Raw genomic sequence first — 12,874 nt, 5'->3', positions numbered from 1 at the left:
TGGATGGTTACCTTCGCTCGGCAAATGTGGGGCGCTGGCACAGGACACACTGGGCTGTGCAGACGCACCGGAGACATAGTGCGCAAAGCCGGCGCAGGATATGCGGGGAGCTGGGCTCGGGAGAGACGAAGGTTGAAAGGCATGCGTCCTCCGATACACAACCCAACCAGCCGTACTGCTTCTTAACACAGCGCGCATCCAACCCAGAAGCCAGCCGCACCAATGTGTCGGAGGGTACACTGTGCACCTGGCCACCTTGGTTAGCGCGCACTGCGCCCGGCCCGCCACAGGAGTCGCTGGTGCGCGATGAGACAAGGACATCCCTACCGGCAAAGCCCTCCCTAACCCGGGCGACGCTAGGCCAATTGTGCGTCGCTACCACGGACCTCCCGTTCGCGGCCGGTTACAGCAGAGCCTGGGCGCGAACCCAGGGACTCTGATGGCACAGCTGGTGCTGCAGTACACCGCCCTTAACCACTGCGCCACCCGGGAGGCTGCTAGCTAGCAACTTACCTTGGTTCCTTGCTGCACTTATGTAACAGGTGGTCAACCTGCCATGCAGTCTCCTCAAGGAATGCAACATAATCGGCCATAATCAGCATCCAAAAAGGCCGATTACCAATTGTTATGAAAACTTGAAATCGGCCCTAATTAATTGGCCATGCCGATACACCTCTAGTGTATATATTCCCCACTTTGCATATCAGAGAGGAGTAAAACATGAAAGAGGCAAAGTTTCTCTAGTTTCTGCAAGGCTCTAGTTTCTGCAAGGCTGCAGAGCGTGCAGTTGACATGCACATACATTGATGTCTATTGTGGACAAATGTGGATGTACAGTATGTAGATGACATCTCAACACCTTTTCAGAACCCATAGGCCTATGTGTTATACATTGGGTGCTGTGTTGCTGATAGTTACTATATACAAGTACACACATTGTATGCATTGATGTGAATATGGATAGCCCAGCTATAGCAGAGCTATTTCTAGGTCTCTCCAGAGATGTTAAATTGGGCTCTGGCTGGGCTATTAATGGACATTCAGAGACTTGTCCAGAAGTCACTCCTGTGTTGTCTTGGTTGTGTGCTTAGGGTCATTGTCCAGTTGGAAGGTGAAGCTTCGCCCGAGTCTGAAGTTCTGAGTGCTCTGGAGCAGGTTTTCATCAAGGATCTCTCTGTTTGTTATTATTTTTCAGAAATTTGCAAAAATGTCTGAACCTGTTTTAGCTTTGAAGGTTAAGGATTTATTTTAGAATAAGGCTGCAACGTAACAAAAATTGCAAAAAGAGAAGTGGTCTGAATATTTTCCGAATGCATTGTATGTATGTATTTGTCACATTGGTATGAAGAGATTCTGGAGTAAGGCCTCGGGGAAGAAGACCAAACAAGCACTATACAAAAACACAAACAAAAGAGCGAGGAGTACCTTGAATAAATAACACACGCACACAATGATTAACACACGGGACGAGACCCGTAATCATCTGCATGATCCACAAGGGCACGAAAGCCAAGACACACAGCACAGGTACTTACACGCACCAACGGACATACAATAATCGGCCGCCCAATGGAAACCAAAGGGCACATATATACAAATACAATCAGTGGAAATAGAGGACAGGTGTGCGTAATGAAAGTTCCGGAGGGATCTGTGACAGTACTATATATGTTTTAATACAGTACACGTGTGTTGTATAGATTAATGTCTATAGATGAATAAGTGGCTAAGTGCTGCAGCATTCAGGTTTATCCTCTCGCTCTCTCTCCTTCTCTCTCTCTCCTTATCTTTCTGTTCTCTCTCTCTCCTTATCTTTCTGTTCTCTCTCTCTCCTTCTCCTCTCTCTCTCCTTATCTTTCTGTTCTCTCTCTCTCCTTCTCTCTCTCTCCTTATCTTTCTGTTCTCTCTCTCTCCTTATCTTTCTGTTCTCTCTCTCTCCTTCTCTTCTCTCTCTCTCCTCTCTCTCTCTTTCTCTGACCTCCAGTAGAGTCATGACCACCTATAACTTACCTCACTATGGCCCTAATGGACCTCGTCAGCGACACGCTGTTACAGAGATACATCTCTCTCTCTCTCTCTCTCTCTCTCTCTCTCTCTCTCTCTCTCTCTCTCTCTCTCTCTCTCTCTCTCTCTCTCTCTCTCTCTCTCTCTCTCTCTCTCTCTCTCTCTCTCTCTCTCTCACCTCCAGTAGAGTCCTGTCCTGCTATAACTCACCACATTATGGGCCTAATGGACCTCATCAGCAACACGCTGTTACAGAGATACGTCTCCATCTTCTTTCTCTCTCTATTCTTGCACTTTCCCATGCACTGTACCTGTCTCCCTGCATTCCTTTGCTAACCCTCCTTGTTTTCTCTGTCTCTCTTTTATATGCATATGAGACTGTCAGTGGGGTGTATGTATATGACTGAGTGTGTGTGTGTGTGTGTGTGTGTGTGTGTGTGTGTGTGTGTGTGTGTGTGTGTGTGTGTGTGTGTGTGTGTGTGTGTGTGTGTGTGTGTGTGTGTGTGTGTGTGTGTGTGTGTGTGTGTGTGTGTGTGTGTGTGTGTGTGTGTGTGTGTGTGTGTGTGTGTGTGTGTGTGTGTGTGTGTGTGTGTGTGTGTGTCTGTGTGTGTGTGTGTGTCTGTGTGAATGATGTGAACAGCAGTGCTTGTCTTCCACAGTTCGCTCCGTCTGGGGTTGGCTGTGCAATGGGGCGAGATGTTTGAATCCCAAACCAACATGTACTGTAGACTACGTCTGCTTGTCTCTATCTGTATTCTATACAGTCCTCTATGAACCAATCCATAACAGTGGCTATATACTTAGAAAAAAAGTGCTATCTAGAACCTAAAAGGGTTTTTCGGTTGTCCCCAAAAGAGAACCCTTTGAAGAACCCTTTTTTGTTGCAGGTAGAAAGAACCCTTTTGGGTTTCATGTAAAAACCCTTTCCAAAGAGGGTTCTACATTTAACCCAAAAGGGTTCTACATTTAACCCACAAGTGTTCTACATTTAACCCAAAAGGGTTCTACCTGGAACCAAAAATGATTCTACCTGGGCCAAAAAGGGTTCTCCTATGGGGACATCCGAATAACCCTTTTGGAACCCTTTTTAGGACTGGACTGAGTATTTTCTTGTAACCACTGTGTGAACATTTATGTATCCTTTTCTTCCTCGCATATGAAGAGAACACATTTAGGTCATGCATCTGTTTAGCCGTAGCTCTGAACAAACCCACTTTTAGGATCAATTAAGGAACAGTCTGTTCTGGTGCCAGTTGGCCCTAGACTAACACAACTGTGATTCCTGTATGTTTAATGTCCCTCGTCCTTAACTGACCAGTGGTGTAGCTTCTCTCCCCTGGCCTCAGCTTTAATGCTGGATCTTAATAGGATCAGTGGGAGAGAGGGAGGAAAGGATGAGAGAAGAGAGAAGAGAGAAGAGATAAGAGGATGAGAGCTGGGCCAGCAAACACATTATCTTAATCACCACTGACCCCATCCCTCCCAGCTAACTGACTGAGGGAATAATAGCTACAGAAGAGACATTTTCTCTCCCTAACATGCACGCTGACTTGTTTCCTTGCTGTACACCAGGGTCCCTACAGGGGGAGCACCAGCGCAGACTGTACAAGGAGCTGATGGCCAACTACAATCGTCTGGAGAGACCAGTGATCAACGACTCCTCTCCTCTTCTGGTGGAGCTGGGAATGACTCTGCTGCAGATCATAGATGTGGTGAGGGAGGGAGTGTGTGTGTGTGAGGGGGGCCGGGGGGCATCACTGTGTTAGCTACTTGTTTATGTGTGTGGTGCAATGGCGGTCGTTGCCGTTTAAGATGAGGTAGGATGTAGGATGATCATGTTTTGAATGAACATGGCCTTATTTCTATTACAGCATATTGGATGACTTCCATTCATATTCCATTCACCCAGCTCAATGTAACATGGATAGGTTTAGGATACTACATGATGCTAGAATTAGCCCTATACACATCATGAGATTGCTACAACCTAGACTACGAATTAAAATGTATAACGTAGGTGCACAAGGTCGGGAGAATTTTGAGTAATCAAGGTGACAGACAGTGACACATTCAATACCGCCTTGCACATTCTTTCCTGCATCTAGCCGATCAAGAGTGTAATCATTAGTCCAACAAAGAGTTTCTATTGGACAAATTCAGGTATGTTTATCACCGTTTTGTTCCGTTTTCTTCCATTTAAGAAATGTTTTTCAACAGAATCAGCGCAATAAATACATCCCTGATCACACGCAAACAAGAGTTCACTTTCATACCAGACACATATTGTACAATCTGCTCGTTGTATATATATTTCCTTCTCACATCTATCTACGTTCTCTCCTCTCACCTTTTCCCTTTGCTTGTGGACTTCAGTGCACAACACATCAGGCGAGAAAACCTTTCCAAGCCAAACCTTCATATCATGACTGCTAACCGTTACACAAGGCCTACAGACTTGTCATGTCATAGTCAACATAGCTACTAGAATTAACATGTTATTAAACCCGCTACAATCATGCAGTAGACTGTAGTCAGCAGCAATCAGTTTAGCAGTTACACCAGTGGGCCCCGGTGGCAATAAATGAATAAAACCAAAAGCTTACATTGGCCCTACACCCAAACAAGGGCACTGCGTTCATCCACCTCTGGCCTGCTCGCCTCCCTACCACTGAGGAAGTACAGTTCCCGCTCAGCCCAGTCAAAACTGTTCGCTGCTCTGGCCCCCCAATGGTGGAACAAACTCCCTCACGACGCCAGGACAGCGGAATCAATCACCACCTTCCGGAGACACCTGAAACCCCACCTCTTTAAGGAATACCTAGGATAGGATAAGTAATCCTTCTCACCCCCCCCCTTTAAGATTTAGATGCACTATTGTAAAGTGACTGTTCCACTGGATGTCATAAGGTGAATGCACCAATTTGTAAGTCGCTCTGGATAAGAGTGTCTGCTAAATGACTTAAATGTAAATGTAATGTAAATGACTTGGAAGAATTCCAGTGTTGGTTAGTCATAGCCAGTTAGCTAACATAGCATCCCTCTCTGTTTGACCCGCGTGTTTGAGTAGGCTAAACTATACAAATATATAACATGCAACATGCAACAATTTCAAAGATTTGAGTTACAAATCAAATCAAATCAAATCAAATTTATTTATATAGCCCTTCGTACATCAGCTGATATCTCAAAGTGCTGTACAGAAGCCCAGCCTAAAACCCCAAACAGCAAACAATGCAGGTGTAAAAGCACGGTGGCTAGGAAAAACTCCCTAGAAAGGCCAAAACCTAGGAAGAAACCTAGAGAGGAACCGGGCTATGTGGGGTGGCCAGTCCTCTTCTGGCTGTGCCGGGTAGAGATTATAACAGAACATGACCAAGATGTTCAAATGTTCATAAATGACCAGCATGGTCAAATAATAATAAGGCAGAACAGTTGAAACTGGAGCAGCAGCACAGTCAGGTGGACTGGGGACAGCAAGGAGCCATCATGTCAGGTAGTCCTGGGGTACGGTCCTAGGGCTCAGGTCCTCCGAGAGAGAGAAAGAAAGAGAGAATTAGAGAGAGCATATGTGGGGTGGCCAGTCCTCTTCTGGCTGTGCCGGGTGGAGATTATAACAGAACGTGGCCAAAATGTTCAAATGTTCATAAATGACCAGCATGGTTGAATAATAGTAAGGCAGGTGGACTGGGGACAGCAAGGAGTCCTCATGTCAGGTAGTCCTGGGACATGGTCCTAGGGCCCAGGCCAGTTGAAACTGGAGCAGCAGCATGGCTAGGTGGACTGGGGACAGCAAGGAGTCATCATGTCAGGTAGTCCTGGGGCATGGTCCTAGGGCTCAGGTCCTCCGTTAATATAAGGAAATCAATCAATGTAAATAAATTCATTAGGCCCCAGTCTCACAGGCCCACTCACTTGGGAGCAAGCGGTCCCGCAGGTGAAGAAGCCGAATGTGGAGATCCTGGGCTAGTGTGGTTACACGTGGTCTGCGGTTGTGATGCCAGTTAGACATACTGCCAAATTCTTTAAAATGATGTTGGCTTATGGTAGAGAAATGAACATTCAATTACCTGGCAACAGCTCTGGTGGATATTCCTGCAGTCAGCATTCCATTTGCACGCTCCCTTAAAACTTGAGACATCGGTGGCATTGTGTGACAAAACTGCACATTTTAGAGTGGCCTTTTACTGTCCCCAGCACATTGTGCACCTGTGTAATAATGATCATGCTGTTTAATCAGCTTCTTGATATGTCACACCTGTCAGGTGGATGGATTAACTTGACAAAGGATAAAATGCTCACTAACAGGAATGTAAACATATTTGTGCACAAAATCTTTTATTTCAGCTCATGGAACATGTGACCACCACTTTACATGTTGTGTTTATATATATTTTTCAGTAATAGCTAGCATAATTTTACGCTAGTTAAGTAAGTAAAAGTGCGAAAAAATATAAACCTCGAAATATAGTTAGCTCTCTCTAGCTTCTCCTTAATTTGGAAGAAATTCATTTGTTCAAAACTGTTCAACTATTGTCTTTCTCTCTCTCTTTGAGTCAACTACTGACCACATTTTATGCACTGCAGTGCTAGCTAGCTGTAGCTTATGCTTTCAGTACTAGATGCATTCTCTGATCCGTTGATTGGGTGCACAATATGTCATTTCATGCTACAAGAGCTCTGATAGATTCAAGGTTGTCCTCCGGAAGTTGTCATAATTACTGTGTAAGTCTATGGAAGGGGGTGAGAATCATAAGCCTCCTAGGTTTTGTGTTGAAGTTATTCTACCCAGAGGAGGACTAGCCTACAGAGTGCTGCTGAGGCTACTGTAGACCTGTGGTCACGATCACTGTGTTCAAACTCCCTGTCCAAGATGAGCCAAGGCGCAGCGTGCATATAATTCCAAAAATTTTAATAAAGTGAAACTTTCACTAAAAAGAACAGGTAAACAGAAACCGAACGTGGCGCACAAACACACACAGAAAATACATATTTACCCACAGCATTAGGTGGGGAAAAGGCTGCCTAAGTATGATTCCCAATCAGAGACAACGACAGACAGCTGCCTCTGATTGGGAACCACACTCGGCCAAAAACAAAGAAATAGAAAACATAGAATGGCCACCCAAATCACACCCTGACCTAACCAAATAGAGAAATAAAACATCTCTCTAAGGTCAGGGCGTGACACCTGCATTGCAAAACAGTGTGTTTTAATCAATTATTTGGTGATGTGAATATATTTAGTATAGTAGATAGTTTAAAGGATGTGTTTTTCTATTTTTCTTTTTCTGAAAATCTCTGAGGAGGATGGTCCTCCTCTGAGGAGCCTCCACTGGTGTGGAGGTGTATGTTGATGAAACCACGACTGATAACCACGCTTTATAAGGGAGATTTTGAAGCTTTGAACATTGTCTGTTGAGAGTTCTGTGTGTGTGTGTGTGTGTGTGTGTGTGTGTGTGTGTGTGTGTGTGTGTGTGTGTGTGTGTGTGTGTGTGTGTGTGTGTGTGTGTGTGTGTGTGTGTGTGTGTGTGTGTGTGTGTGTGTGTGTGCACTGTGCAGAGAAACACTGATGGAATATTGTTGTAATATACTGCATATTCATACAGATGCAGCACCTGTGGTTCTGATTTGTAATTTGACTAGACTGAATGAATTCTATTAATTTTCTCTTTAATATGCATACTTTTGAGCACAACATTCTATACTTGTTTTCTAGTACAATATTCTATACTTGTTTTCTAGTACAATATTCTATGCTTGTTTTCTCTCATAAAAAAACAAGGGTATTTCTGGGTTCTAAGAGGTTTTCCACAAATTGCTTAATTCTCTCGTCTCTGTCGTTTTTCCTCCATCTGCCTCCTGGGGTTTAACTGGGTTTAACTGTGTTACTGTTTATTTCTGGCACCATATAACAATGTTGTGAATTGTGACTGAACAGAGACAGGGGAGAGGTGGCTGAAGTTAACCCATACTTTAATACAGTAACATCCCCCCCCCCCCAAGCAACGTAGTACAGCTCTATCAGTGTACACCATTACAGGCCAGCCTTGGGAAGCCTCAGTAAGCATGTCCATAGTGAGCCACTCTTGGGAAAGCCTTTCTTCGTCTCCCTACGGGGTTTCCATGTGTCCCCAGTAATGGTATACTCCAGAGTTAGCATGTGTTTGACCGTGAACACAGAGTCACCCCTGACCATGGCGGTAAACAGTGCTCCCTTAGTGTTGATGTAGCTTCCTGGTATAGCGGTCCACTGTCCCGTGGTGATGTTGTAACGGTCCATGAGGCAGCGTAGGAAGTCGTCCGAGGGCCCATTGCGCATCACATACAAATTGTCCCTGTGGGCCACCATACAGTGTCCGTAGCTCTGTGGCCTTATCATCGTGGTGGCTAACATCCACTCGTCCTTCGCCGGGATGTACTCGTAGATATCCGTGGTGTCTGGCGGCCTCCAGAAACACACAAACATCCGCCTTCGTGCGATGGCGCATGCCACAGCTGCCACAGGCCGTGGTGCGGACTGCACGAACGCCCATTCTCCTGTGGCTACATCATAAGCCTCGGCGGAGGACATGGTTATTTTCTGGTGCTCACCGCCGATGGCATACAACTTCCCCTCGTGCCCCAGAAGGGTGAAGTCGGCACGGGGCTGTTGGGGTCCAGGAAGCACGCTCCACATACTCGTCCCTGGGTCGTAGCAGAAGCCGCCGTCCACCGTGCCTTTGCCATAGCCGTAAATACCCCCCACCACATACAGCCGGTTGTCCAGGACGGCGATGCCCGCCATGGAGGTGCTGGCGTGGGTGGGGAGGTCTGTTAGGTGCCTCCACTCTCCCTCCACCTCGTCCAGGTAACACACGGTCCTAAAGGAGTCCTTCAGCAGCTCCATAGAGGGTGAGTGGGTTCCCAAAGCGATGAAAGATGCTGGCGACAAAGACTCTGCATACAGTACCAACTCCTCAGGTAGAGTGCTTCTTGCCTCCCCCTTTAGGTCACTATAGGCGTCACAGAGGAACAGGGCAGCACAGTGGAACAGGTTGGGTAGACCAAAGATGGCCGCTGCGTGGTAGAGCAGGAGGCAGTTGTCAGAGTCAATGATATCGCAGAGATGCTGGGACAGTGACGCCACCTGGAGAAAGGCAGCACATTCCACGGCCTCTATTAGTTCTTCCGGGTCCTGTAGAGAAAGTTTCTCACCCCTGCACACTGCCAAAGCAATCAGGAAACCCCGTGCATGCACTCCTCCTTTCAGATGCAGCTCATCCTCCTGGCTCTCCCTCATGCCAGACCGGAAGAGGGCGCGGAAGTACTCGCTGCACTGCTCCAGCAAAGCCCGGTCCACAGTTAAAACGCTCCCTTCCAACCTTACCCTCAGAGAGCCTGCCTGCTGTGCTCCCTCCCCCAGCTTGGGGCTCTCACTTTGGGCTTCGGCAGCTCTTTCGAGTCCCTTGCTTCTGGAGGCCTCCATCTCATTCTGAGGTTCCTCTACCTCAAACTTGTTCCTGGTGACAGTACACTATGGCAACGTGACACAGGCTAGGACTGACAAGGTTTTCCCCAGGCTTGATGATATTTCAAGGTGTGCTAGGAGTGTGTAGAGTTGTATTGCCGCCTCTCTGCCTGCTCTGAAAATAGAATGGTGCTAAAGATAGCAACACACTGCTCACTAGGGTCTGATAGGAAAGGGAAACTGTTGACATCTACGCAACATTACAGCAGGCTGCAGTTAAAACTCATAGCAAGTGCGCCCTTGACTACGTTATGAATAATGAAGTAGGTGCAAACAGAAATTACATTTTTACTGCTACTGCCTATCTACCACCAACAATACAAACTGCTATTACTATAAATGATGAAGACAATAACAATATGGTCAAATAAAGTGTTGCAGTATATAAAAATCACTGTTATTATGCTAACAACTCTAATTGAAGTTTGGGGAAGCTAATTTTCACCATGAAAACGGACCTTTATAATGAAGCATTCCATGCATCATCGCATTTTTAGCCATTTACAGACTACTGTAAGATAGCCTACTATTTGTAATGTGATGAGTAGATTGGATAGTCATAATTTAGGCTAGTAATATACTGTAACTCAATCACTGTTTGCGAAAAAGACTGCTCAGTGCATGGCTGAACCAGTATAGCCGTAGAGGCCTAGGCTATAGGCTATATCAGATACGTTTCTTCTTTCTTTGCAAGGGGAAAAAGGTTGCCTTTTATAAACACATTTCATTCAATTCTACTACACTTTATATTACTGGAGATGTTAGCAGAATCTTTTTTAATGTGAGAAATGACAGGGTAGCCTACTCTGCTGACACTGACAAACAGACATATGAAAACGACGCTGTCCATATTATAGGCCTACGAGGAGGGGAGACACAAATAGAAAACGACGTCCACTGGAGGAGGAATTTAGTATCCCGAAACAAACTTTTAAGTGGCACTGAGCCAACAATGATAAAGAGTGACTATGCTCAGTGTACACTCATCGGGAATGTGGCAGATGCACTCCGCTGGTGCCAATAAACTACAGGCCTACTGTTGTTCGCTCAATTAAGTTGAGAATTAAGGAAATTCAATTAGCATAATACAAAAATCCTATAAAAATCGGTACATTGAAGCTAGTTTATTTCTATCTTAAATGTACTCAGTCCACCGCTTCCGGGGATGTTGCACTTCCGCATCTGCATTGAAAGTTGACAGAGCTAGAGCGGTGTTTGTCAGACCATGAGACATCTGGAAAATGTATCTTCTCACAAAATTGTCTGTAGAGTCTGAATGGCCTCTACGGCCCCCACAAGCGTCTTATGACTCATACTAATATGACGCCTCTGTGGAAAGGTGAGACTCTCACGAACACGTACATGTTGGTTGTTTTGCCAACAGGCCTCATAAGACTCATCTGAAGGTCCCCCAGTACCAGTTGAAAAAATGAGGGGAAGTACACTGTACTGTATATACAAACTTATGTGTACACCCCTTCAAATTAGTGGCGTCAGCTATTTCAGCCATACCCGTTGCTGACAGGTGTATCAAATTTTGGACACAGCCATGCATTCTCCATGGACAAACATTGGCACTGAAGACCTCAGTCATTTTCAACGTGGTACTGTCATAGGATACCACCTTTCCAACAAGTCAGTTCGTCAGATTTCTGTCTTGCTAGAGCTGCCCCAGTCAACTGTAACTGCTGTTATTGTGAAGTGGAAGCATCTCGGAGCAACAACGGCTCAGCCGTGGAGTGGTATGCCACACAAGCTCACAGAACGGGACCGCCGTATGCTGAAGTGTGTAGCTCTTCCTCGGTAGTGCGTCTGTCCTCTGTCCTAGGCTACATAAAGACACATGTTAAAAAGTAATGAGTTTGATGCAACAAATCACAACGTTTAGTTAAAATGTAGATAAACTATTATTTATTAACATTATTAGCACAAAAATGCGTTCAAGGCAGTAGGAGACAGACCAAAGTGCATTTAGCTACTGGACAATGAAAGAAAGTTGAAAACCAGTAGAACATGAGAGAAATAGGCTACTGGTTTCAATGACATATGGAAGTTATTGCCTCCACGGATATGGTGGGATTTTGCCTAAGCTACTTTGAAGCAAGGTAAAACATGCCTCATAATATGTACAAACACTTAAGTATACAGTCGTGGCCAAAAGTTATAAGAATGACACAAATATTAATTTTCACAAAGTTTGCTGCTTCAGTGTCTTTAGATATTTTTGTCAGATGTTACTATGGAATACTGAAGTATGATTACAAGCATTACAATCACAGTGTCAAAGGGCTTTTTATTGACAATTACATTAGGTTAATTAATGCAAAGAGTCAATATGCAAAGAGTCAATATTTGCAGTGTTGACCCTTCTTTTTCAAGACCTCTGCAATCCGCCCTGGTATGCTGTCAATTAAATCAAATGGGCCACATCCTGACTGTTGGCATGACACAGGATTAATGGTACAGAAACCTTGTCTTCTCCGGAAAACCCGGATGCAGCAAACAATCAGGTGTAAAAGGGTTCATCAGAGAGAATGACTTTACCCCAGTCCTCAGCAGTCCAATCCCTGTACCTTTTGCAGAATATCAGTCTATCCTTGATGTTTTTCCTGGAGAGAAATGGATTCTTTGATGCCCTTCTTGACACCAGGCCATCCTCCTTCGCCTCACTGTGCGTGCAGATCCACTCACACCTGCCTGCTGCCATTCCTGAGCAAGCTCTGTACTGGTGGTGCCCCGATCCCGCAGCTGAATCAACTTTAGGAGACAGTCCTGGTGCTTGCTGGATTTTCTTGGGTGCCCTGAGTGCCCTCACAACAATTGAACCGCTCTCCTTGAAATTCTTGATGATCCGATAAATGGTTGATTTAGGTGCAATCTTACTGGCAGCAATATCCTTGCCTGTGAAGCCCTTTTTGTGCAAAAACAATGATGACTGCACATGTTTCCTTGCAGGTAACCATGGTTGACAGAGGAAGAACAATGATTCCAAGCTCCACCCTCCTTTTGAAGCTTCCAGTCTGTTATTTGAACTCAATCAGCATGACAGAGTTATCTCCAGCCTTGTCCTTGTCAACACTCACACCTGTGTTTAAAATTGTATTTATTTATTTTTTAACCTCTTTTTCTCCCCAATTACGTGGTACCCAATTGGTAGTAGTTACAGTCTTGTCTCATCACTGCAACTCCCGTATGGACTCAGGAGGGAGCCATGTGTCCTCCGAAACACAACCCAACCTAGCCTCACTGCTTCTTGACACAATGTACATCCAACCCGGAAGCCAGCCGCACCAATGTGTCGGAAGAAACACCGTACACCTGGCGACCTGGTCAGCATGCACTGCACCTGGCCGGCCTCAGGAG

At 45.4% G+C, this 12,874-nt stretch overlaps 2 protein-coding genes across 3 annotated transcripts in view; one reads left to right on the top strand and one right to left on the bottom strand.

Annotated features, from left to right (window-relative positions):
* LOC123993407 (neuronal acetylcholine receptor subunit alpha-7-like) overlaps positions 1-12,874 on the top strand; it is a 75,076-nt gene that overhangs the window by 19,635 nt on the left and 42,567 nt on the right. For both annotated transcript variants that reach the window (XM_046295520.1, XM_046295519.1), the window contains one exon: positions 3,577-3,716. In XM_046295520.1, coding sequence (XP_046151476.1) covers positions 3,577-3,716 — 140 coding nt within the window. The remainder of the gene's footprint in view (positions 1-3,576; positions 3,717-12,874) is intronic.
* On the bottom strand, positions 7,234-9,586 carry LOC123993408 (kelch repeat and BTB domain-containing protein 13). The gene has a single exon (XM_046295521.1). It carries the CDS (start codon positions 9,467-9,469, stop codon positions 8,039-8,041), a length of 1,431 nt encoding a protein of 476 aa, XP_046151477.1. The 5' UTR covers positions 9,470-9,586; the 3' UTR covers positions 7,234-8,038.

This window comes from Oncorhynchus gorbuscha, linkage group LG13 (assembly GCF_021184085.1).
Source record: "Oncorhynchus gorbuscha isolate QuinsamMale2020 ecotype Even-year linkage group LG13, OgorEven_v1.0, whole genome shotgun sequence".
In the NCBI taxonomy this organism is placed as follows: domain Eukaryota; kingdom Metazoa; phylum Chordata; class Actinopteri; order Salmoniformes; family Salmonidae; genus Oncorhynchus; species Oncorhynchus gorbuscha.
This window is presented reverse-complemented; position numbering and strand designations above follow the sequence as displayed.